The sequence below is a fragment of the Marmota flaviventris genome, chromosome 2 (assembly GCF_047511675.1).
Source record: "Marmota flaviventris isolate mMarFla1 chromosome 2, mMarFla1.hap1, whole genome shotgun sequence".
Lineage (NCBI taxonomy): Eukaryota > Metazoa > Chordata > Mammalia > Rodentia > Sciuridae > Marmota > Marmota flaviventris.
The window spans coordinates 98,514,446-98,541,854 of NC_092499.1; the positions used below are offsets into that span (position 1 = coordinate 98,514,446).

A 27,409-nucleotide genomic window follows, 5' to 3' on the forward strand; every position below is an offset into this window, starting at 1 on the left:
ATTGCCAGGATAGAATGGTCAGTTCTTTGATTTGATTTGTAGGTAAGTTTTTCTTGGCCAATTTTCTTTCAAAGGGCATGGAGAGCATGTGGAAGCCCACTTGCATATATAGTACAGACCTATATTTCCCCTAGATACACTTATCCCTCAACCTTTGACCTTTCACATATGGGTCACTGTCAAGAGCATGGTAACGTTTTCCACTCTCAGCAAGCCTCCACTTATGTCGCAGCAATGTTTTTCAAAATGGAGCACTTGTGAAACCCTAAGTTATGCCAGCAGACCTCTCAGGGATGCCAGACCTTGAGTAAGAAGCACATGAAGTTAAATTCTGTTTTTTCACATAAGGTGCTCAATTAGCAGCAGTGACACTATAAACACCCAAACTCTAAAACCAGATGGCATCGCTTGGCTATAAGGTCATTCCTACATGACTCAGAATGTACTTATGTTGATTTTAATTCTAAAAAGTCAGAATGAACAAAAACTTTAAAACTTCCTTTGGAACTCATGGACTGTTCCTCAACTTTTCTCCCTGCCTCAGAATTACAGGGATTTGGCGTGGTGGCTCAGTGGTAGAGCATTTGCCTGGCATGTGTGAGGCCAATTCTCAGCACCACATACAAATAAATAAATAAAGGTCCATCAATGGCTAAAAAGAAAAAAAAAAGAATTACAGAGATTTATAGATGCTATTTTGAGAAATAATGTATCTTCTTTCCTAACAAGCAAGATCCTTACCTAAGGAAAGAGCAAGAAGCTGGACACAACTTGGGCTGTGGCTCACTTAGCAGGTCAGGCTAGATAGAGGAAATCCATTCAACCATACAACTTTGAGTTAGAGGGCTTTGGCGAGCCTCTTTCTTTCAAGGCCATCTGATTCATGGCTATTGTTGAGATCCCATTGTTGGACAGCTCCCACAAAAGTGATGTCTTCACAGCCAAAGTTAGCCAGAATTTTCACTGATTGGTTGTACTCTTGACATCTGGGATCTTGTTGAGTTAAAAAGAAAAAATTCCCAAAGATATTGGGGCAGAGGGCATGTAAGCCAGATTTGAGCTACTGCTGCTGCTGCTGTTGCTGTGAGTGTGTGTGTGTGTGTGTGTGTGTGTGTGTGTGTAAGAAGTTCATTGAAGCAGCCAATGAATGAACTGATTTGCTTCTGAAAAATGTACAGATGGGGAGAGATAGGAGTTTAGAGAAGCACAGATGGGAAAGTTTTTTCATTTTGGTTTATCACTGAGCAGAGAACTGGAGTTGCTGTGAAGACTCACAGATGCAAACACAGGGAGGAAGAATGATACAGACACATGACAGGAGGCAGCCAGCAGGGAATGTAGTTCTGCAGGGTTCTGACACATGAGGAATGACACGTACCAAGGGGAGGGCTGGGAATTTCAGCACAAGTATCTAGTTTCCTATGTGAGGCCAGAGCTGGGTGTTCAAGGATGATTTGAAGACCCAGTGATATTTCCAGATGATTTATACAAGCTTCTCCTACCGCCCCCACCCTTAAAGAATGAGTCATGTCTCTGTACTTGATTTGCTGAGCCAAGTACTGCTCTCTGAAGTCTTTATGCAGCTTGATCAATTGAGTGATTTTTTTTTTTCTTTTCCTTCTCCTTTTCTTCTTCTCCTCTCTCCCCCATCCTTGGTACTGGTATGCAAGTGCTCTACTACTGATCTATATCCCTAGCTCAATTTTGCTTGTTTTGAAATCAATTTTCCTGTTCCATCATTTTTACAAAATGGTAGATAGACTTTATTATTGATATTACCTAATGTATAATCTCAATTTTGCTTTTGTGGTTCTCATTGGAAAAATTTTATAGAGCTCTGAGCACAGTGCACATCTACAGAGTAATCTCCTTTTGAAAATATCTGCTACCCTCTGTCCTTTTTTTTTTCATGGCCACCAAATAATGCAGTTGGAGTCCTTAGGATAAACCAATATCACTATGTTATAAGTTTCCTTCTTTGGTCACTAGAATGTAATGGAAAGTGTTTGAAATTTGTTGGCCTTTCAGATGCCTTCAGATGAAACTCAAGAATAACTTGAGTTTAGATGCCAAAAGTATGTTTGAAAAGTATACATGGGCTGGGCATAGTGGCGCGTGCCTGTAATCCCAGCAATTCGGGAGGCTGAGGCAGGAGGATCATGAGTTCCAAGCCAGCCTCAGCAAAAGCAAGGTGCTAAGCAATTCAGTGGGACCCTGTCTCTAAATAAAATACGAAATGGGGCTGGGGATGTGGCTCAGTGGTTGAATGCCCCTGAGTTCCATTCCTGGTTATCCCTCTGTACCCAGAAAAAAAAAAAAAAGAGTATACATGGGATTGGTTTGGCTCTGTATTTTTAGATGAGTGTGGGATTACTTGCCTGGACAACCCAGCTCATTCTAGCTGCTGTTAATAAACTTGGGATACATCCAGCTGCCCTTGTAGTAGAGAACCCATTGGTTCCCTCACTGGGGGAGCCTAAGGCAGTGGAAAATGTTTCAGTCCATGCCACTATACTTGCTGAGACCTGCTGATGGAAACACTGATCTTTCCTTGCCTGGAATAGGAAGGACCAAGTTTCTTTAGAGCTTGTGGACTGTCAAAACCCAACACAACCTTCTTTCTACCACCACTGCTGTGCTTGTGGCCTGCTATGCCTGCAGCCCTCTTTGGCTGGGAATCCTGCCTTCTTTCCCCATTATCTCACATGGGCGAAAAGCAGTTCCACCCATTCCTTTTGCATTTGAGTTCTCTATAATGTCCACTTATTTAATGAAAAATGAGCCAATTTCTAGAATGATGTCTTGAACTAGAAGGAAGTCCTTAGTAAGACGAGGATACCTAGAAAGGCCTTAAAGCCTCTACCTGTGTAAATCGAGCTACTGCCAGACCAATGTCCAGCAGGCAGATGGAAGGAAGGGGAGCACTGTAACTGCAACTTCTATCAGGACTGCCAAATGGCCAGTTAAGTACCCCAGTCCAGAGGTACATAGGGCATTATCATTCAGCCCTTGAGTCAGAGAGGAAGACCAGGTCATGTTTGTCAAATGTGGAGAACAGGGACTGACTTAACTCTTCCATATACCTTAGTGGACATCCTTCCCATGAACTTACTCTGTTCTGTGGGTGAGAAGCTTAACTGGATAGTTTGCATGATGTTGACATAGGAGCCAGTTGAGGCTGAAGGGCCAAAGTAGGCTTAGTGGGTATGGTGTCCCACCTTCTATAAACCATCTCTCACTGTTCACAATGCTTCTGCTAGAGAGAGACCATGGGGCTGAGCTAGTGTGTTTTATTTTTGTTTTTGTTTTATTGTTATTGTTTTTTGAGACAGGGTCTCTCTAAGTCACCCAGTCTGGCCTCAAGCTTGCAATCCTCCTGTCTCAGCCTCAGGAGCAGCTGGAATTACAAGTGTGTGCTATTTACAGCTTAGTGTGGTTTACATGATCATAAGATGTAAGCATCGTGCCCTGATGTTGATTAAGACTATGATGGCAAGATGCCCAAGGTCTCAGTGTGAAAGTGAGGCTGAGAAATTTAAGTGCCTGTGTGTTAGCTTCCACTAATCCCCTCCAAGACACACCCACATGTGCTCCCTGGGGCTACTTCCCCTTGGGGTGTGAGTGTTGACCTCTTGCTCTTCATTTTCTTCTTTCTTCCAATACTTTTACTCTAACTCCAGGGAATTTTCTTTTTGAATCACAACTCCAAGACTTGTTTGAAGGGTAAATTGAATTTATTAATGAATCAGAGAAAACAGCACAAAATTACCATGAAAAGCCAAGAAAGATGAATAGGGTTTCACTCTGCCTGACTCTCCTGTACTTATTGGAATAAAGCCTCCCTGGGTCAAAAGGATGGAGCCCCTTCATGAGGGAAGGCTGGTCCTGCAGGGGGAGCATAGTGTTCCTCTGCTTCTGTGTTATGACTCAAAAACTCTCTCTCCATATCCTGTGGAAACTTTCTTTCCACTGGGTTATAAGTCTGCTCATCTAAGACCTAAACAACTTAGAAAGAATGTTTTTAAAGACATTTTTTTTTTATTTTTAAGCATACTTTTTCACACCTTTGGATTTCATTTTATTTTGTTTGAAGCAGCATATTTAGAGAGAGATTCAAGCCTGACCCATTTTTAATGCTGCTAAACGATCTAGACCTAGGTTTATCCCTTTCACACTCAGAGAGAAAATATTAAAATCTTACATTAGACTTTTCAACATTAGCATGACCATACATCATCTCATTTGATCCTCACAAGAGCCCTGTGAGGTAGGCAGACAGGCATCATGGCTCCAGAACACAGAGGACAGAGTTGTAACTGGGAGAGGTGATAAGTGAATTCATGTCCTCTGGCTCCTGGTCCAGGGCTCCTTCCACTCTAAGATGAACTGAGCTCATCATTATGAGCAAAGCAGCCTTTTTGCTTAGAATAAATGAACTGTCCTTTGGGCTTGCAAACACAGGCAATTTAAAGTACAGACCTCATCAGAGAGCTACGGAGTAAACACACTTGAGCTCAGTTCAGCATCAGCATTAGATGGATGAATAGGACAGAACATGGACATCTTTGACAAGGGTTTCTGCTTGTTTTCTTGATTCTCACCTGGACCATGTTGGATGTTGTAACTTTAAAGCAGCAAAGTCCAGGAGGAGAGTAGCCATTCAAAGGACTTTTTCATCTAGTAATTTATTGATTCCTTCACAAATCCTCTTGAGGTTGGGCCTACAGTCTCCATCTAAACTATAGAGGGTGGATAGGAACTCCACATCAGCAAAGTGGTTGAAGACATGGTTGATGCGCCCATGGGTCCTGGGCGTTAGGTGCCGCTGCACCAGTTCATGAACCAGTTCCTTGCACTCATGCAGGAGCTTGGAGAGCACGTTCTTATCGAAAGTGTATTCTACCTCATAGAAGCTGACCATAGTCATGGCGGTCTGGTTCAACTTCTTCCGGAACTTCTCCACAATAACAACCTCTTCCTGATTGAACTGGTTGTTCCTATAGAGAATCCCAATTTTGATTGCCACCTTGATTAAGTCTTTCATTATCTTGTGGGCTTCCTTCTTGTTGTGGGTGTGCTCTTTGGTGACTTTGTAGAGCTCATCAAAGATCTCACTGCTGGTGTCGTCAATCAACATGTTGACCACAGTTTTGCTTGCTATTTTGCTCAGAATCTTCTTCTGGGCTTGAATGGCAAGACTCTTTGAACTAAACACATCAGAACCTATAGTAAGAAAAGAAAGAAATGTTTTAGGAATATGAGACTTGTTAATTATGTTTCTAAAAACTCATGTCTTTATATACCATAACTCCCTAAGTGAACTCCACACAAGCCTGGTGGCCCCACATTCTCTTCACATGCTGTGCCTCTTTGCCCTTTGGAACCTTCTTAACTGTTCTTGTGCTCTTTGCAAGGGAAGTGGTCTCCTCTTGTCCAGGCTACATCTCACTATTTTGGATCTTCAAGCATAAAATCTTTTTTTTTTTTAAATTTTTTATTGTTGGTTGTTCAAAACATTACATAGTTCTTGACATATCATATTTCACACTTTGATTCAAGTGGGTTATGAACTCCCATTTTTACCCCGTATACAGATTGCAGAATCATATCAGTTACACATCCATTGATTTACATGTTGCCATACTAGTGTCTGTTGTATTCTCTACTAGCTCATGGAGAACTCCCTACAATTGCTGCCACCATGGAAACATTCAGTTTCACAAATTACACAGGAGCAAATTACTGCATAACGACAGAGATCAGTAGAACCAAAGCAGTAGGCACCAAGGGCCTTCCATGGCCCCAGTAAGCTCTCTCTCCAAAGTCTAAGACTATAGGATCTTTAAGCAACTTGACATCCAAGTGAACCTGACATAGTCAGGATTTTCCCTTCAGCCTCAGAGCAAAGAGAATAAACACATATCATATAGAACATAAAAGGAATGAATTGTGTCTCCTGACTACCCCAAGAAAGCTCTGATTTCCTGATTTATGCTTTTCCAGAGTTTGAGACAAATGTTATTCTTACCCAGTGTGATCATCCACCGTGGTCTCCAGACTTTGTGTGAATAACTTTTGCTCAAAAAAAAAAAATCAAATATGTCCCCCTATGACAAATATCTAGAAGCACTAGGATTTTCAAAAAATTGTGCTGTAAGCTTTAAAGTCAGTAATGGCCCTGTCACTGAAACATGTCTATGTCTCCTCAGGTGATTATTCCAAAAGGAACAATGAAATATAGATGGATCTGTCTTGAAATATAAAAAAATGAGTCATTACTTTATAGTCACAGCTTCTAAAAACTGCCTAAGAATAAGGTCTGTTATCATTTGGATCTTTAATGTACCCTGAAAAGCCTATGTGTTAGGCAATGCTGGAATATTCAGAGGTGGGATGATGAGATTATGACAGCTGTAATTCATCAGTGGATTAATCCATTCAATAGATTGATAATTTGAATGGACTACTGGGTGGTAAACTGTAGTCTGGTGGGAATGGCTGGAGAAAGCAGGTCACTGGAAGCATGCCTTTGGGGACTATATTTTATCCATGGATTCTTGTTCTCTCTCTGCTTCCTGGCTGCCATGACCCTCTGCCATGATGTTCTGCTTCACCTTGGTCTAATTTTTAAAGAAGACCTTGCTGTGCACCCTTTAAATGGACAATAATGGATATCATATCACAATGGTACTTGAATTACTTCATATTTCTGATCTCTAGAAATATAAAATGGTGCATTAGTGTTTTAAGCCACTAACCTTGTGATAAATTGTTACAGAAGCAATCGGAAATTAATTCAGGTGAGTAGAATTCAAACTTCCTATTTTATTTTTTGAGACAGAATCTTACTGTTGTCCATGCCATCCTTAAATTCCTGCACTCAAGCAATCCTCCTGCCTCAGCCTCCTGAGTAGCTGGAACTGTAGGTGCATGTTCATTTCCCAATATTATTTGATCAAGGAAATCTTTCTGTCTTCTTAGTAGAGCAATCACCTGTCAGGTTTGCCAGCAATCAGGAGTTTCCCAGATAGTGGACTTCACTGATAAATTTGAAAAAGTCCCAGGCAAATTAGGACAAGTTGGTCACTTTACTTTTATTCTTGAAGTATTAGTGATTGTGCATCATTGAGATTAAAAAATGAAAAACAGAGATGCAAAAAAAAGAAAACATTTCAGAAAGTGGAAGCAGATAATGTTTAATTAATGGGTAAGATGCTTCTAGATATCTCAGCAGGGTAAGCTGTACACTCTACATATTGCCACACTTCTCACCCCTTTCTACCTGCTTTTCAATTTTAGTGTCATGGGCTGGGGGTGTAGGTCAGTGGTTGAGGGCTTGCCTAACATATGTGAGGCCTTGAATTTGATCTCCAGCACTGCGATTAATTAATTGAACTAATTCTAGAGTCAACTCTAACCCTTTTTATCCCCTTTAGACCAAGGACTCTTTATTACTTTTTTTTTCCTATAGTTATTCAGCACTTACTATTAGCTTGATTCTGTATGAAGTATTATGGAAAAATCCCCCCAAAAGTATTCAGTTGGGTCTTATTCTGAATATGGTTCTGCAAGGAGGCAAGATCTAGATAACAAAACAAAATGCAGAAACATGAAAACAGCCTAAATTAGCATGAGTGGTAATTGTTGGCATGAGCTCTGAGGACTCTGAAGGTAGATTTGAATGTAGGTAGATGGAGACAGCTACAATGTTAGAAAGTAGTTTCTAAAGTCAGGATACAGGCCAGTAATTTCCACCAAGATGGTAAGTCCCTTGGTGGTTTCCCTGATGTTTCCAGTCATCTTTCTTGTAACAAAAAAAACCCCCAAAAACAAAACAAAAACAAACAAACTTATTTTGTACCTACACATGAATTGGGAGTACAAACTTCTAGGGTGAGAGCTTAGAAGGATCGCAGTGTGAACAACATCTCTGAAGACTTAAAGATCAAAACTCTACAGCAGAAAAACTCAAATGTTATAGATAAACAAAATCACTGGAAAGCTTTAAGGAAAAAAATTCACCACCAACACCAATGATCCCAAGCTCTCACAAGCTCCCTAAGTGATTATGACATGTTAAATGTGCCCCACCATGTATCCTGTGAGTCCTGTTCTGTCCTCTAGGATAGAAGGATCTGTAGTCAAATTAAATGAGTTTGTAGATGACTAAATATTAAGGCTGGCTCTTGATGGTTCACCATACAAGTAGTTTACTAAGGCTTTGAGCAGTACTGCGAGAAAGATAGCTGCATGTATAGTTTTATTTAGTCCACTTCCCAAACTTTCTGGAGACACACACACACACACACACACACACACACACACACCACATCTTTTACATATAGAAAATAATGGGAAGGATGAAGAAGAATAAAATAAAGACAGGCTGGTCAACAGAACACTTTTAATACCTCCCAAAGATATGTCAGGGCACAGTGGGGAGATGCCACTTCTTATGGTTTGGATATGAGGTTATGTCCCCCCTCCAAATCTCCTGTTAATGCAGGAATATTCAGAGGTAAAATGATTAGATTATTAAACTGTAACCTGATCAGTCCATCCTAGTTTGAATGAACTGACTGGGTGGTAACTGTTGGCAGGTGGGGTTTGACAGGAGTAGGTGGACCACTGAGGGCATTCCCTGGAAAGTTTGTTCTTCCTACAGCTCCTTCCTGTCCTTTTTCTGCTTCTGACCCATCTATGAGATGAGCCATTTTCCTGTGCTCTGGGCCCTTCCCATGATGTGCTGCATCACCTTGGGCCCAGAGCAATGTGGTCAGCCACCTGTGGACTGAGACATCTGAATCTGTGAGCCCCAAATAAACTTTTCCTCCTCTAAGTTGTTCTTGTTGGGTATTTTGGTCACAGTGATGAAAAGCTAACTAAAATACCACCGTTCCACCATGCATACATGATGTTACAATGATTTGAGGGAGAGGATGTGCCCTGAGGGGCAGTCCGATTCAGAAGATTTTGTATAAGCAAGGGAAATCTTGGCCTTGCTTCCATCCATCCTTTTGTCTCAGTCTTCTGCAAAGGGACCGTGTTGGTGACCTATAAGGAAGGGATACTGTAGGCAGAGAGGAAGAGCATGAGTTAGGCTTTGAGAGTCAAGGTCAGGAGTATGCTTGGAATATTTGGGGGAATAGGCCTAACTAGTGGACATATGCTTCTTGGTGGAAAATACCAAGATATCCAGGATAGGCCTTGGCAAAACCCGTTTTCTCACCCCTGTATACAATCCTGAGGAAAGCTCTTTTGGCTAAGGATAAATTTCTTTTGACTATGTTTGAACAAAAGTTCCCATTCTCTAGCCACGAAAGGTAAGAGATTAAATATGATACTTCAGAGCCTCTAAACATAGAGCTATAAATATGATTATACAGCAATAATATAGCTCCCCTGACCAGCATAATGAGACAACATTGATGAAGCTGAAAAATCCATCCTTGTAGAAAGAAATGGAAACCTTCTGAACTAAGATTGATGGGAGAGCTCGAGTAAAGGAATGTGAAGTCAATGCTTTGAAAGTAAGTATCCTTAGGACATTTATAAAAAAAGGAAAAGTACCAGGACTATGTTGGGAGAATGGTATGACAGGAATAGGGAACTAGTTTAGGGAGACAGAAAGCAAAAGATAATCTAAGTGGGGACTTCACTGGGACTAGTCTGAGTTACTGCTATTATAAATGATGTTCATCCAGAGAATAAGTGATGTTTCCATGATTCTAGAAAACACCAACCTTTCTCAGATGGTGAAATGCCACACTGATGGTGATAAACAGCAAGATCTTACCAAGCCGGATGAATGGGCCTAAAAGAGGCAGATGAGCCTGGTAAGATGAGCATGGTAATAACAAGGTAATAGATTTGAGGAAAGATGAAGTAAATGATGATTATAGAAGATTACAGCCTCTGAGCTGTCAGCTATAGCCTAGGAGAGTACTTTGAGCCTCACCCAGGATGTGGAGGTGGAGAGGGACCAGGGGACAGCTCTTCTGTCACTCACAGGACTCTGCAACTTCTCTACCTCTATAAGAAGGGTGTGGAAAAAACTTGAATATAAATATGTAGAGTTGTATCAAAATTAGATAGCTTGAAATTATGTGTAATAGCCAGCATACAGACAGTATCACTTGACTTCTGTAAACAGCTTAGATGAAGGCAGGAAAGCAAATTAGCTAAAAAATGTTAAGTAGAAGTTAACAGTGGACATGGTATCCAGACAAAAATAACCTATGGTGCTTTATGAGCACCATCTGTCACGACAGAGGACCCAGGGTACAGGGAAGGCGGGAGGGAAGGCCCCAGGTCATGGGGGGCAGGGTAAGACCCTGTGCCAGAGGGAGATCTGTGGTAGTCCATGCTTCTGACTCTCAATCACTTACTTTTAAATATTGGGGGGGAAACTACAAGCAAGCTTCCTTGAGATGGAGCAGGCTCACAACTACTTTGAACTTATAGGAACTATCCTGCTCAGCTGCTTATGCACCCAGAAAAGATGCGTGGTCCTGATATGTCCCTCATGTTATACCCATCACTACTGATGAGGGGCCAGGAGCTGGAAGCGGGGGTGAGGGCCTCCCCTCTCCCTTCTCATTTCCTTTTCTCCTCTGGGTGAATGATGAGGAAGAGATTGGCTACAGGAGTAAGGTAGTTGGCAGGAAGGGATGCCCATGACAAGAAGACATGGTTTCTGCTTTAATTCTTGGTTGTCCTTAAGTAGCGATGGGGACAAGATTATCAAGGAGCCTTGAGTAATGTTTTGAAATGTAAGTGTAACACAGTTGTGGTTTCCAGAAAGACTAACTGAGTTATGGCATCTTCAGGGGAGTCAAACTAGTCAAACCGTTTTCCTTCCCTAGTATAAAACTGTTTTTTGTATACTACTGGAATATCAAAGAAAGAACAGGGAGCTGGAGGAAATAGAATCAAATGAAATTGTTAAGGGATGGTGGGGCCTTTAAGTTAGGGACAAGCAAAAACCTTGATCTCCAACCTCATGGAAAAGTGATCAAAGCTTAGAAGCTCATGAGAAGTGCTTTTTGTTGATCTGATCCCTTTCATACTTGAGTGAGATGGTATTTTTGAGGCTTAAGAAAGGCATTCAGAGGGCTGAGGTTGTGGCTCAGTGGTAGAGCGCTTGCCTAGCACATGGGAGGCACTGGGTTTGATCCTCAGCACCACATAAAAATAAAAAAAGAAAGAGAGGAAGGAAGGTAGGTATTATTTCCATCTACAAACTTGAAAAAATATTTTAAAAAAAGAAAGGCATTCAGAGACATTTAAAATGCATACACAGTATAACTTAGATGAACAAGGAGGGGTTAGGGTTAGTCCTTGAGGACTTCTGTTGGTTTGGTCTCTCTCTAACTTTCCAGAAGAGCCCCACCTGCCTTAAAGACAGATCCTCTGGTGAATGATGAGAAAGGTCTTCTAAGAAGACCTGAGCTCCCCTAAATTTCCATTACCTGCAACAAGAAGAAAGTAGTTTGTGTGTTCTATGGACAGGGACACCGTGATTTAAAGGGCAGCAGCCTCCACCAACACCACTGGTGTGGTGCACAAAATGAAAACATTAGAACCTTTATTTATGTTTTATTGTAATGGAGAAAATAAACTTTACTAATATCTAATACAGAGACTGACCCTGGTCCCCACTGGTGTGTGGCATTCTGAAGGAAGAAAAAGTTACCCAGCATGGTATGTGAGTGAGTGTGTGTGTGTGTGTGTGGGGGGGGGTGTCTAGCGTATACCTCACTTGTCTGTGCCCTTTTAGAAGTTTTGCTTTATTTCAGCATATGTTTATGTATGCTTGGTTAAACAGGATCACTGATTATATTATTTAGTTCTAACTAAACTAACCATTGCAAAACAGACTGGTGGTTTAGAAAGATTTCTGTAAGAAACAAAACCAAGGACTGAAGAGCATGCATTAATCATGTAAGTACATGCAAACCATGAGGGGATGGCAGAGCTGGTGACTGTGTTCCTTGTGGCAAGAGCTTTTCCACAGCCAAACTATAAGGGAAAAGTAATGGTCTAACCAGATCTGATAAGAGATGAGCCATAAACATTTCAAAATTTTTAATAAGATGATTTGAAATATGGATTTCAAACACTTTTATTTGCCTTGAGTTATTTCCCAAAGGCAATAGGAAGACTTAACAGTTAACAAGACAGTTTTTTGTATTTCATGTTTGAGGTAGGATCTCACTGTGTTGCTCATGCTGGCCTTGAAACTAGGATTCTGCTCCCTGAGTTGCTGGGATTACATTTGTACACCATGGAGACTAGCTTTAGCAAAACAGTTAAATGCGTTGTGTTATTGATCTTTAGCTTCTCCTTTGGGAGACAGGAAAAGCAATAAAGAGTGGCATGGATGGCTGAGGGAGAGGGATAAGCCAAGAATGATACTGAATGTTCTTTCTAACCAGAAGACTCATTTGAGTAGGGGGACTTTTAGGTGCCATCAACTGAAATAAGCATCTTGGAGAAGCCAGTATAGCAGGAAGATGAATTCAACCTGAGTTGCCAGTGCCCATGGGTGTCTGGGCGGAGATGGGTGCGCTACCCTGTTCAATCAGGCACCTTAAGTCTCACTCATATGACCCCAAGCTTCCTATTTTCCCATGCAAATGCTAAGAAACAGATGATAAGAAGACAATTTTCCTGAAACAATTATCTAGCCAGGGACCCTGAGGGATAATCAGGCTCTTCCTTCAAAATGGAAATACCTGCTTATCCTATTAAAGTGGGTTCTCTATTTCCTGTAGTTAGAGCCACACTGTATCCTTCTTGGAATTCTCTTTCTCCCTTTGTGGCTCACCACAAAACCACCCTTTCTCCACCCAGTGAGAATAGGTGATTTAAAATTTAGTGTGTACTCTACAGAAAAAATAAAAACCATTATGCATGGAGAAAAAAATAGGGTAGAGAGGCAAAGGCAGGTTTGTGTGCAGGAGGATTGGTGTGGAGGGTGGAAGAAGGAAGGACTGAAATACCTGAGACAAACCCATAACAGAGGGTGTTGCACTGGACCATCATCACTCCTGAGACATGTGGTTAGTCATTTCGCCTCCAACTTATGCTTGAGCACCCCCAAATCTTGCCTTTTCCTCAAGCCTGTGAGCAGGCAGAGTTTGGCTTTGCCCATGGTGGATGCTTAGTCCTAGCAATTGATTCATTCAGAGACAGAACTGGGGATGGATGTGTTTGTGGGGATGAGGCATGGTGGACTTTCTTAGTTATACTGGATGTTTCAGCATGCTAAGCAAGGACATATAAAAGCAGCTATAGTCAAAACAGACATTTCTTATAGGAAAGGAGATTCAGATATCTTCAGAAACCTTACAATGAGTAATCGCCCTTGAAAAGCAGCACTAGACAGTAAGAAGAAGACGAAGGGTTTTTTTCATTCTTACTATCTTTCAATAACATATTGAAGAGAGACTGGCAGGGATAGTTGTGAAAACTTTTAGTTCATTATCTCATCTGGTCCTCAACCTCTCAAACACCTATCAGCACCAAGAAATATGTAACTCAACTAAGGATAAGCTAGAGATAAGGATCAAAACCACAATTTGTTTAACTGTTTTGCTAAAGCTGGTCTCAATGGTGTAAAAATGTAATCCCAGCAACTCAGGGGGCCAAGGCAGGAGGATTGGGGGCTCAAGGCCAGCATGTGTAACACAGCGAGACCCCATCTCAAACATAAAATACAAAAAACTATCTTGCTTCCTGTTAAGGCTTCCTACTGTCTTTGGGAAATAACTCAAGGCAAGTAAAGGTGTTTGAAATCTACATTTCAAATCATCTTATTAAAGCTTTTTAGCATGAATTTGTACCTAAGGTGGCATACACCGTGTATTTGAATCTCAACAATTCTGCAAGAGAGGAAGCTCTCTTCCATTGCATAGAGGAGGAGACTGAGGCACAGCCTGTAGAAGTAATTCACTCAAAGCTCTGGTGCTAATAAATAGTAGAGCTGCCATTGGGCCCAAGTTCACCAGACACCAAACAAAGCCGGCAATCTTAGCCTTTCTGAATCTACCTTCAGAAAATTGCTCTTGGCTTCCTAACGACTATGATTTCTCACTTATTAGAAATGTTAAGTAGGCCTCAATTTAAATCTCCAAGTAGCTAGGAGAGTTAACATCTCATCATTAAAAAAATACAAAAAGGACATCTTATGATAGCACAATATTGTGTATTCATCAAAACTTGAAGATAGATGTAGCATTTATTTTTAGAGGGGGATTATATATATTTCAACAGAATTATATATTGATTTTGTTTTTCATATTGATTTTATAGCCAGCTCTGAAAAGTGAATGAGTGTTTGATAATTTTACTTACCAGAGCTAACTGAAGCAGACACTTTGTGAAGTCACTGGGGGGTGAATCATCTCCAACTCAACAGGTTAATTATGGAGATCTGAGAGATATTTTTGTCTCACTGCAGCAGAAGAGCAACCATCACTAAAACAACATCTACTTACATGATTCCTTTAAACAAAGCTTATCTACCCCCACCCTGTTGCATCTAACAAATAACTAGTATCTCTCTGAATGGTAGATCATATTCAGGTTCAATAATAATAATAGAATCTACTTATGTGGTGTTGCTTATATGAAGTGCTTCATGCACAACAATTAATCATATTCTTGCAGAAACTCTATGAAGTAGGCACTAATCATCATCACCACTACCACCACCATCACCATCATCATCATGGTCATCACCATTATCAGCAGCAGCAGCAGCAGCAGCAGCTATAACATTTGAGATGAGCAAACAGAGATGAGATAGCTTGTCTAAACCTACTACTTAGGAAGTGGCAGAGCTGGATTGTGCCATCTGTCTTATAGTCTTATGCTTCAACCCACCATACTGAACTGCCATGCAGGGGGTGACAAACCAATTAGTTTAAATGCTTCTTGAATTGCTGCCACTTAAAAATGGAGTTAGAGCAGTTTTATTTCCCCTCGGAAGAATTAATTTCTTTTTAAAAACCTACAGCACATCTAAAACATCTAGAAAAAAACCAAACACTTGTGTGGTCACCACTCAAAAGCAACAAGTCTTAATATTTTGGCCTTAAAGACGGGGAAGTAAGGAGAGGGGACCTTCCTCTCTTCTGCTTCTACCTCCTCAGATCTAACTGGAATCCGGGAGTTGATGTGCCTTAGCTCATCTCTGTTTTTTTTTTTTTTTTTTTTAAATTTTTGCCTCATTGTACGAGTGTGCCTGCATCAACATTATATTGAAAATCATTTTTAAACTTCACATTAAAATGTGTCACAACATATTACACATATCCTTCTGTAACTTTTCATTCAACATCATGCTTTCCAAATTTACCTAGTCATTTAGTTGCCTGTATGAAAATATCCCTGTATTTCCTGTTGATGGACATTTAAATTATTTCCACTTTCTGCACATTCACAACAGCCTCCCAGAGTCTACACCTAGGGCAAGCCTGCCAAGTCTGTAGCAGGAGCTGCCAAGTGCTCCCCAGTGACACTGCACTCATTTTCGCTCCCAGCAGCAGCGTCTGAGTTCCTGGGGTTCTGCTTCCTCATCAACACTTCAAGTGGTCCAACTTTTTAATTTTTGCCAATCTGATAGGTACAAAGTGGAATCTTGTGTTAATATGCATTTCCCTGACTGCTAGTGAAATTTGATGTTTTTGTGTTTACTGGGCATTTATGGTTTTCTCTTCCATGAAATGCTCATTCATATAATATACTCATACTTTTTTTCAATTAGATTGCATATCTTTTTCCTGTTTACTGGTAACAGGCTTTAAAAAAAAATTTTTTTTTTGTTTTTAGTTGTTGATAGACCTTTATTTATTTATATGCAGTGCTTAGAATCGAACCCAGTGCCTCACACATGCCAGGCAAGTGCATTACCACCGAGCCACAATCCCAGCCCTTGATAGCAGTTTTATATACTAAGGATTCTTATCCTCCACTGATCTCACATGAGTTGCACATACCTCCTCTCAGTCTGTAGTATTCACTCTTACTTTTATTATGATGCCTATAGTCATACAGAAGATTTAAATGTTAACATTGTCACATTTTTCAATCTTTCCCTTGATGGTTGATGGGTTTTTATATCTCGTTTTAAAAATTCCTTTCCTGCCATGAGGTGATAAAAGAGTCATGTATTTTCCAGAAGTTTTAAGGTTTTGCTTTTCACATTGAGATCTTTGATCCATCTGGAATTTATTTTATGATGTCAAGAATTTTTTTCTCCTCACAACTTATTCTTTTTATTGAATAGTTTATCCTTTCTGCTACTGATCTGTTAGCCCCTCCTTTTTCTTATCAAGTTTCCATATTTCATGCATCTGTTTTTAAGCTTTTTACTCCTCCATTCCACTAGTATTTTTTGTTACCAATAACATATTTTCTTAATTACCAATACTCTTAAATTATGATAGAACAAAAGGAAGTCCCTTCTCTTTATTCTGCTTAGAAATTGTCTTGATTCTCACTTTTATTCTTCCATATGAATTTTTTTTTTTGTACTGGAAATTAAACCCAGGGACATTTTACCCCTGAGCTAAGACCCCAGCCCTTTTTATTTTTTGAGACAGGGTCTCACTAAATTGCTTAGGGCCTCCATAAGTTGCTGAGGCTGGCCTTGAACTTGTGATCCTCCTGCTTCAGTCTCCCAAGTTATTGGGATTACACACGACACCACTGCACTGGGTTTCCACATGAATTTTAGAATCATTTGATCAAATGCAATAGCACCCTTTATTAATCTTAAGTAAGCTGTTATCTTTAATATAAAAACATCACATCCATTAACATGATATTATTTCCACTTAGTTAGACCTTCTTTGTTCTCCAGTAATGCTTATGGCTCTTCTCCATAAAGCTCTTGCATTTTTTTCCACCAGATTTCCTTTAAGGTAGCATAGAGTTTCAGTTGCTCCTGTTAGCATAAATTTTTTCTATTACAATCATTGAATGGTTGTTAATGATGCATAGGAATCCAAATGGTTCCTGTATATTTATCTCTAATTGAGAAATTTTGCTGAGCTCTGTTATTAGGTTTTATTTATATCTCTTGGATTTTTTTATGTATACAACATTGCTTGCATAAAATTTTTCTTCTACCTCATTTTTTCTTTCTTGCTTTATGCCATGGTGGGAACACCCCATACGATTTGGATAGTAAGAGTGCTATTTGGCATCCCTGCTTTATTCTTTAATTTTAACAGGATTACCTCTAAAATTTTCCCAATAAATATGATGAGCTTTTGATGTGTACCACTTATCAAGTTAAAAAAATCTTTCTCCTGTTCCTATTTTGCTAAGGTTTTTTGTTTTGCTTTAAAGTAGAAATGCACACATAACTATAATACTTTCTTTGCACCTATTGAGATGATCATACAGTTTATCTCTTTTAATATGTGAACTTATAAATTATAAAAAGGCTTTTTTATTTAAACCATCATTGCATACCCAGGGTAAGCCTTTCCTGGTCTTAATGTGTGTGTATTTACTATATTGGTGAATCTATTATTAATATTGTATTTAGCATTTTGAAGCTATACTCAAAAGTGAGGTTGGTCTACAATTTCTCCCTGGTGCTTTCCTTGTCCCATTTTGATGTTAGAGTAAACTAGCCTCATAAAATGAATTGAGTAGCTTTCCTTCTTTTCTTGTTCTCTGAGGTTGCTTATGTAAGATATGTAAGGTGGGATTAACAGTTTTTGATGCTTTTAGTAAAAATTGCTCACTTAAGACTAGTGTATATTTTGAAAAGGTGAGGACTCAGTTTATGTAATATTTGTTTATTCAGGTGTAGCAGGCAATCATCTCCTAAAATAGCAATACTTTTGATATTTTATTTAACAACAGTCTTTCCTTCCTTTTTCCTCCCTCCCTCTCTCCCCGTCTCTCTCCTTCCTTCCTCCCTCCCTCCATCCTTTCTTCCTTCTTCTCTCCCTCCCACTCTCCCTTCCTTCTTTCCTTATTTTCCTCCCTTCCAGAGAGCATCCACAAAGGAGGAAGCTGCTCTGAATGGCAGATCACTCTCAGGAATAAAGTGATAAACGTGATTCACTAGTATAATTTTTAATACTATTCTCCTTGTTTTATTTTAAGAGGGGGAGACTAAGCAGTTATTTCTGCTCAAAGTTGTTTCTTTAATAATTTTCTCATCAAAAATGTTACATGAGCACTGCAAAAAAAGTCATAAAATATAGATAAGCTAACAGAAGAAAATGAGCCCCCATCATCCCAGCATGCATCACAGTTAGCAAGTGTATGTTCTTCCAAACATGCATATTCACAAATGTAGGATCTATGAACACTTGTTTTTTTTCACCTGAGTTTTCATTAAACATTTTGACAATGATTTTCCATGTCAATAAATATATATCATCTTTTTTAAATGACATTTTTGTCACCATTATTTCTATCAGTTCCCTCTTTTAAATTTTTTTTTTTTTTTAGTTTTAGAAGGACACAATATGTTTATTTATTTTTTATGTGGTGCTGAGGATGAAACCTAGTACCCCACACATGGGAGGCAAGCGCTCTACCACTGAGCTACAAGCCCAGCCCCTATCAGTTTCCTCTTGATAGACTTCAAACTGTTTCCAGTTTTTGCTATTGAGAATCTGGGGAAAATAGCAAATGACTCAGCTCTATATTTTGGGGAAAGTTGTCTAAAGGTATGTTTTCGCACATGATAGGAGTCCCTGCTAATGCCTCTTCCTAGACCATGAGATGGCTGGAGGCACTGAGGAGGAGTCTCAGAAACAGACCCTCTGGTTCTTCCCACCCTCTTGTTCATTCCAGTCCTCCTGGCAGAGGTCTTCTTATCCAAAGTCAGTTAGAGAACATGCTGAAATTAGAAGTCAAAGGTGGCTCATAAGGATGGCTTTGCCCTAACCCACTGGCTGAAGACAGTTCAACAAGAGCCAAATATAGCAGATATCAGGCCCTGTGTCCTAGCTGCCAACCACACCCTGACCTTCTCATGCCTACAGCCAAGTCTGATGGACCCTGCCCAGGTGGAAGAGGCACAACTGAAGCCTGTCTGTGGTGGCTGAAAGCCCCCTCCCACCATGAGCCCCTGGCCAACCCTCACTCCTTCCCCCAGGGAGGATGTCCTTTGCATTCATCTTCACCTCAATCCTTTCCGTGCTGCACTGTAATTGACTCTTCTTTCCACACCTGGGGCTGAGTTCTTGGGGACTGATGCTCAGATGATTTACGTGACATTACAAGTGCCTGCTTTGTAGAAGTAATTCAATAAATGTCTCTTAAATGAGTGATGAAATGAGTGATTTACCATGGTCTTTCTCATTCCTTGAGGCCCACATTCTATCTGTTCAGGATCCACAGTTGGAAGTAGGTGTGTATTGACAAAATGCAGATCGAATTGCATATACTCCAATGCCTTCTCACCTCAGCACAGGATTTACCCCTTGCCTTTCACTCCATGCTACCTGCCTGGCTTAGTCTTTACCCCATCAAACAGCAGCATCACTTGGGGCCAGATGCATTGCCTACCACACCCTTAGTGTTTAATTCCAGCAGGAACCCTCTCCATGACAGTAGCACCTATCCCTCCTGCCATGCCTAGAGCCTCCCCATTTGTGCCCCTTCACACTCATGAGCTATTTTAATATCGAGGAGTTGTTGGGCTTGGGAATAGCACAAGCCATGTTCTATCTCTCTGGCGATCCTCTCTCTCTCTGCTGGCAGCTCCCAAACTGTTCACTACAGCAGGCGCTCAAAAACCCAGGCTCAGGCCACCAGACTGCTAACAAGGACGCCAGTAGGATGCCATATTCAGAGTCATGGGAGGATGCCAACAGGGTAATATGTGAAATTAGTAAGTAGACTGAAGCAATAAAAATGTCAGTCTGGAATTCAATTTTTGAATTCCACCTATAATGTTAAAAAGCAGGCAATAAAATGGATCAAAATCTAGTCTAATTTGGAAAAATAAAATGTGACCTGAGGCAGTAGGTATCTGAGTCTAAAGGACTGAGGCTCCTGAAAGATACTATAGTTAAATACAGCAACATTTAAACCCTCAGTTTAGTAAGGTTACAAAAGGTTAAAAAAAAAAAAAAAAAGCTGTTAGCTATATTAGGGAAGTTAGAACAAATGAGGGAGAATAAACCAGAAGGTACTTCTGGATGGGAGACATTTCATAGATAGAACTATGTCTTGTTCAATGTTCTACTTTATTTTGGAGGGAAGGGTAAAATATGAATTTTGTACAATGATATTTTGGGTTTCAGTCACATTGAATGTGTAACAGCAGGAAAGGGGACGATGTAATATATTACTTATAATATCCCTTATGTATATGTTGTAGTAAAATTGTTGGGTTTTTTTTTCATGAATTTGAGATCTGAGACAAGAGTCAAATCACATTTCTAATTTCTGCTGGTGCCAAGCCTATGGAATGACAGTGTTGAGGGATGTAGTTTGTAGATGGGAGGTGGGATGGCCCCTGAAGGGGGTCCTGAGATGGCTCCCAAGTTCTCCAGGGACACCTGTTTGGATGGAGCTAAGGGTCAGACCCATTCATATTGCCCAAGAGAAAGGACCAACCAGCAGTGGCAGCCTGACTTCCTGGAAGTTACTAAGAACTGTGTCTTTCTCTGAGGCTTCCTTTCAAAACTAGATTGTCCCTGTACTTGGTTCTACAGCAGTGAATGGCTTGGAATAAAAATATTTAGACCTTAGGGTAATGTAAAACAATATCACCAAAAGGCTTCACCATTTCCCAGCCAAGTCACCAGGTATAGTCACTCAAAGATGCTGAGAAAGGCTGTCCTGAGGAATGGAGAAGCCAGGATGTGGCATGGGGTTGCTCCCCAAAGACAGGGAAACACAGACAGCTGATCAGGGAACCTGACTCAGGCCACTGAGCTGGGAGAGGACAGAATCAGCTGCCAGTCCCACCCCTGCACCCCCAAGTACTCATGGGGACGCTCATCCTCACCTTCCTGATTTCTTGGCCTGTTAAATGAAGAAGCCGACTAGATGATTCTGCTGATTTGTTTTATATTCTCAGTTGTAACCCCTACAGAATCAGAAACTGAATATGTGCATTTTTTTTTCCCTTAAAAAACCAGCACAGGGCAACATCAGATGTGAGCATGGGCCAGGTCACCAGCTTTTCTTTTTTCATGTGCTAGCTCCCTGCCCTGCAAACTCTTGCCCTGTTCTACTCTTGCCATCTTCTTAAATGGAGTGCCCCCTGCTTTGAACAATCTGGCCTTAGAGCCTCTAGCTTTCCCTTCCTGTGGCTTTCCTCCAGCATGCCTCCTTCTCCCCCTTTTCTTTGGGGCCCTTGACTCCCCAACCAGGCCTCATCCTGTGCTGACCACAGAGCACATGGGGCATGCTGGCTCTCCCCATACCTCTTCCTGTGCTGGCCTCAATGCCCACAGACTAAGCTGCAGACTGGTAACCCTGCCAGGCCTTCCAGCCCCAGCAAGCACTGATGCAGCTGCCTGTGGGAACTGTCTGGAAACCTCAATGCCAGCTCTTCCCACTCGGCCTGGCATCCCCGTGTCTCCAAGAGAAGTTGCTCATCCTTCCTCCAGGCTCACCCCATTTTGCTTTGTGTATCTTCTCCCTAGATCCAAGTATCACCTCCTATCCTCCAACAACACCTCCCCACAGTGGGGCTTACTCAAGGACCTCCAGCCTGGCTTCATTTGCTTCTTCCCTGGCAGTTTCAGGATGGGGCACCCTTGACTGTTGTGCCACCAACATGTGTCAGGAACTTGATACTGATTTTTTTTTCTTTTTGTCAGGTGGGTAATGTGCAGATGTTGTAACAATGTTTAGAGGAAGGCACATCTCACATGATAGCATGAACACCCAATCATCACGCTTATGAACCAAAGGATCTTGATAATGAATTTAAACCTCCAAAAGCAAATGGCAACTGGTCAGCCTGGGGAACTGTGGTTTTGTCCTTCCCTGGCTTTCACTCGGAACTTGATAGTTACTGCTGTTACCAATGCCATAAATGGTCTTTTCTCTTTTTCTTTATTTTCTTTCTTTATTTCCCTTCTTCCTTCCTTCCTTCCCTCCTTCCCTTCTTTCTTTCTTCTTTTTTTTTTTGGATTGCTGAATACTATTTTATTGTATAGCTCACTTTTTGGTTTTATTTTTGATTAACATGTATTAATTATACATAGTGAAGGAGTTCAATGTGATATTTCAATATGCATATATGCATATGGTATCCACTGATCAAATCCAGCCTCCCTTTATCCAACCCCAACCCTCTTCCCAATCTCTAGTAATCAGTATTCTACATTTGGATCCTCTTCTAAATACATTTCCATATTTGAGAAAGAGCATGTGGTATTCTCCTTTCTGTGTCTGATTTATTTCACTTAACATCATATCCTTCAGCTCCATGCATTTTGCTACACATGACAGATTTCATTCCTCTTTATGGCTGAATAGTATTCTGTGGTGTATATGTACCACATGTTGTTTGTCCATCCATCTGTTGACAGACACCTAGACTAATTCCATATCTTTGCTATTATGAATAGCAGTGTAATAAACATGGATATGCAGGTGTCTCTTTTGTATGCTGACTTCATTTCCTTTGGATATACCCAGGAGTGGGATAACTGGATCATGTGGTAGATCTAGTTTTAGTTTTACTAGGCATGCTCCCTACCACTGAACTATAGCCCCAGACCTCTAATTTTAGTTTTATAAGGAATTTCCACACAGTTCTCCATAGTGGTTGTACTAATCTACATTTTCATTAATAGTGTATGAGATTACACTTTTTTAAAAAATAGACATTTTTAATTGGAGTAAGATGGTCTCTTGTTGTTTTGATTTGCATTTCACTGATGGCTAATGATATTGAACATTTTCTCATTTATTTATTGGCCTACCAAATGGTCTTTTAATTGTCTCTGAGAAGTGTTTGGAAACATGGGAGGGCATTTTTTATTTTCACAGTGTGAGTGGGTGTTTTTCAGGCTGTTGGGAGCGGGCAGGTATGCTAACTATCCTGTAATCCAGGACAGAAAATGCCAAGGGGATTGCCCTGAGACACCTACTTCTCAGTCTTCATCTAACCTGGCCTCCAGCAGGTCTCTGTCTTCCTGATCACAGCTCTGTGTCCTTCTCAGACTCCTTCTGGGCTCCTCTTCTTCTGACAATGCCTTAAGATTGTGTGTTCTCCTGGGTTTCCTTAAGGCCTTCTCCACCACACACTCTCTGTGAGTGATAGGTGCCACTCCTCTTCCATGTGTTGATCCCTTCTCAATATGGCCTCAATCCAGTCTTCTCTCCAGAGGTCCACCCCATTTCTAACTGCTTGCCTGGTTTCTCCACCTGTATTCCCAGACCCATCAACCTCCACATGTTCAAAATCTCATCATCTTCTTTCTTTACCCCCAGAAGCCCTCTCCTGGTATTAGGTGTGACTGCCCCTTGCCTCATGTCAAGACAGGAATCTGGGGGCCATCCTTGCCTTATTTCTCTCCTTTAGTTCCCACATCTAGTGGGGTACCAGGCAGTCTATTCAGCTCCCTTCATTATCTTCAAATGCATCTGTTTTCCTCACACACTGTGTAGCACAGATCCTCATTATAATACCCACCTGAATGCTTATCTGCCTCCTCACTCATCTCTCTACTCCAGCTTCCAAGCCTGGGTGCAGCTTGGATCATGTTAGTCCTTTAGAAGGAAACTTCACTAGCTTCCCAAAAACTTCAGGATAAAGAAGAAGCCTCTAGAGCAGGGCACAGGCTGCTGAGCTGATGATCTATCTACTGTTCACCCACTACATGTCTGAGTTTTCAACTCTGGGCTGCACTCTGGTCTTACCTGTACCAGAGTATCTCATGCCTGGTCCCTTTTTGTCTCTGCACATTCAGTCCCCCATGCGTGGACAACTTAACCCCTCCTAGCCCAATTCCTACTCAACCTCCAGGGCTCCATTTGAAGGACCTTGGATCTCTGGGTGATTTCTCTACCCGTAGCTGCCCTCCAAGCACACTCATTCCCTTGTATAGCAATCTATCATCCATTAATCATCCACTAGCTATATGTGCAACTTAATCTTCCCAACAGTCTGCGAGCTCCCAGAGGGCAGGAATCGTGGTTTATTCATGTTCCCAGCAGCTGCATCCCAGGATTGAAACACAGAAAATGTTCATTATACGAATGTATATCTCTTAGTCCTGACATTTTATTAAAGGCATTCGCACTCATGTCAGGAACGATAATGGTAAGGGGAACTGGCATATCCTTGGACACTGAAACCTATTTCCTCCAACTGGGGGCCTGAGGCCCCATCACCATGCTCCTTCCCCAGTGAGAGGGACCAGGGAAAGGGACTATATTTGCCACATTACTCCCTAGACTAACTGGCTACTTTTATTTTTTTAACTTTTTAAAATATTTATTTTCAAAGTAATACATAGTACATTATTACTTTCAAAGTCAAAAACAAAATGTAGCCTCTTCTGGCCTGTCTCTGACGTTGGCTCTTTAAAGAGAAAACATTTTGAGCTGTTTTAGCTGTTTCGATGAGTAATTACCTCTATGTATTTAAATTACATGCTTATACTGTTAGTTCTTGATTTTATTGACTTTCAATTTCCTACTATGGAAGAAGAGAATTTAGCTCTCTTCCTCATTCATTTCTCCTTCCACCTTCCAATTTGGTTCTCTTTCAACATTTGGTTAAATCACACTTCAGCAATTACATGACTGGGATTTAGATGCCACTCACAGCTTAGTCATGGCAGTCTGCATTTCCTTTCTTATTCGTCTTGTTTTCCCAGGAGTTAACACTTCTTGTTTATCTTTTGGTTAGTTTTCTATATGTCTAGAGTTTACTCACTCCCAAAGTTTCCAGCAGAATATAAAATTTTTCCTGATAAATTCAAACACATCAACTACTTGACTACTTCCATTTTTTTCCTTGGAGGTCCTCCTGGGAACCCTGTCCCGTCCCCGTACCTCATATCTGGGCATGTTTCCCTCTACATCTGATATAGGCTGTCATCCCAGCTTCTCCTTCCTTGTTCGCCTTTTCTCCCTGTGTCTGTCTCTTGGTTCTCAGATTTTATGGCTCCTCTTTCTTTATATCTTGGTTTCCAGTGCAGCACTGTGACTAGCACAGATATCAGTAAACTACCTTAAAACACCAGAGAAGAAAGGGCTAAAGCAAAACAGAAAATATGATGTAGGTTCTTCTATATACACTTAAAGTGCAACTATTTAAAAATGTAAGCAATATCTACCATGTCTCACAATGACTTTATTCCACTTATGCACTTGACAGGTGGCTGCGCTAGATTGAGAACTCGGTCAGGAATCATTTACCTGGAGGATGCAGAGACATTGTACCACTGTTGTCCAGCGCTCTGGTTGCTCTTTAGAATACAAGTATGTTGGTAAAAGGCCTGATTGATTTTTCTGGAAGCTTTTAAGACTTTTACTTCAGGACTAGTCTCCAGGAATGGCCACACTATTTGGAGTTTCTGCTGTCCTAGTCCCTCTGATGCCCAAAGGGCTCCTGAGGGAGGGTAGGGGCCTAAGGCTAAGGAAATGGAGAGGAACTTCTAGTGTCCCAAATGCTGCAGGAGAAGGGGACAGCAGGAGGAGGCAGAGAACTGGGACCAGGGGCTTGGGGAGGATGAGGAAAAGTCAGGAGGAGAAACTGCTTGTGGCAGGGGTTGGGGGCAAGAGGGATAGGGCCCCACAGGGAAGCACACTTTTCTCTAAGTTTCAGATTTTTTAAGGTTCAGAGGGACTATTCCTCCGGGAGGAGGGGCCCACAGAAGCTAGGGCAGCAATGACTGGATGACCAGCTGCAGGCCAAATGACTTTGGAGAGAATGGGCCTGTCTTATGGCACCCCTGCCACATGCCCCTGATGTCCTGACCATCAGGCCAGTGACTCCTTGTTCCTTGCTTGGCCTTGATTCTTCTAGTTACCTTCTAGTTATCATCCAGCTTCATACGTTGCTCAGACTACGTTCCACTCTCACGGGGCTATGGAAATTTGACAGAGATATTTTTTTATGTGGAGTTTTTCTTTTTCTTTTCTGAGGTATCGAGGCTTGAACTCAGGGCTCATGCATGCTGGGCAATTGCTCTATCATTGGGCTACATTCCCCCAGCTTTTTTTTTTTAACAAAACAAAAAAGCACCCAGGATAGTTAGAAACAGACTTCTTTACCCATCCCTGAGCCTCATCTCATTATTCACCTACTCCTGGGTGAGGGGAAAATCTGGGTGAGGGGTACTTGGGAATAGCCCATGATCTTACTGCACTCGCTGGGACTAGCATGTGCTATGTATCATTCTTAGCACCATGCCTGTTTTTCTTGTCTTGTTCTGCCTCATCTTCTCTGATCTCTCCTTTAAAAATCGCACTGGTCATATCCACTCATTTGCAAATAATTAGGAAAGACAGTTTCTTAATAATAAGGGAACCGCTTTCCACTTGAAAACTAAGTAATTTTTTTAAATGAGAGAGAGAATAGTCTATTATAGTTTTTGTATATGAAAAGGGGTCAAAATAATAGTTTTTTAATAACATGAACCAATAAAATAAATATAGACAAAATCCTGGCTGATAGGGAATACCAATCACCAATGGTGATTGGGACTAAGTTACAACTGGGTTAAGTTGCTGATAAATATGTCTAACCAGTGAGCACTTCTTTTTCCTACAAGTTTCCTGACAGGGCTTCCTCTGTTTGGTAGGCTAGAGTGGAATGGGGAGGTAGGGAGATAAAAAAGAATTGGGGCTACCATATGGTCTCTTATTTTCAGCTCCAAAATATACAAGAAATCTTCAATTAAATTTCTGTCTAATTACATTATACATAATATCACACAATTCCTCAATGAATTTTTTTGGGGGGGAGAATGATGGAATCATGTTGATGGTGGCAACCTGAAAGCTAATAATCCTGTTAAAACAAACTTTAAATGTTCTTATTTTCCCCCTAATTTTAGAAGTAATACAAAATCCAAATATATAAATGAATATTGCTCATATTTAGGACAAGACTGAATTATAGAGAAAGGGTCACAGAGAGAGTGAGGGTCAGAGACACCAGGTGTTCACATGCTAGTCAGCAAACAACTGCAAGTTCACATTTCAAGAAAGCCAAAAAGGCAGAGTCCACAAGCTCACCCAGCAGGTCCTATTAGCCTGCAAGGCACAGTGCTGTTGGCCGGTCTGTGACCTCAAATGTATGACTTCATTACCTAACCTGTCCACACTTCTTCATGTCCAGGTGGGGACCATAGGAGAGGATGGTGATGGGTGGAGGCACCAGACAAAGAGGGAGTTGAAGTCAGGTCAGTGATGAGCGGGAAGAGGGCTGAGGACAAAGCCTGAA

General features: G+C 41.0%; 1 protein-coding gene and 1 non-coding gene across 2 annotated transcripts in view; both read right to left on the bottom strand.

Moving 5' to 3' along the window:
* Positions 1 to 3,712: 3,712 nt before the first annotated feature.
* Tnfaip8l3 (TNF alpha induced protein 8 like 3) overlaps positions 3,713 to 27,409 on the bottom strand; it is a 35,724-nt gene continuing 12,027 nt past the window's right edge. Inside the window, exon 2 of the mRNA XM_027926200.3 lies at positions 3,713 to 5,223. Coding sequence (XP_027782001.1) covers positions 4,661 to 5,223 — 563 coding nt within the window. The 3' untranslated portion in view covers positions 3,713 to 4,660. The remainder of the gene's footprint in view (positions 5,224 to 27,409) is intronic.
* LOC114085107 (small nucleolar RNA U13) lies at positions 21,813 to 21,914 on the bottom strand. The gene has a single exon (XR_003581401.1). It is a non-coding gene; the product is annotated as a small nucleolar RNA U13 (small nucleolar RNA).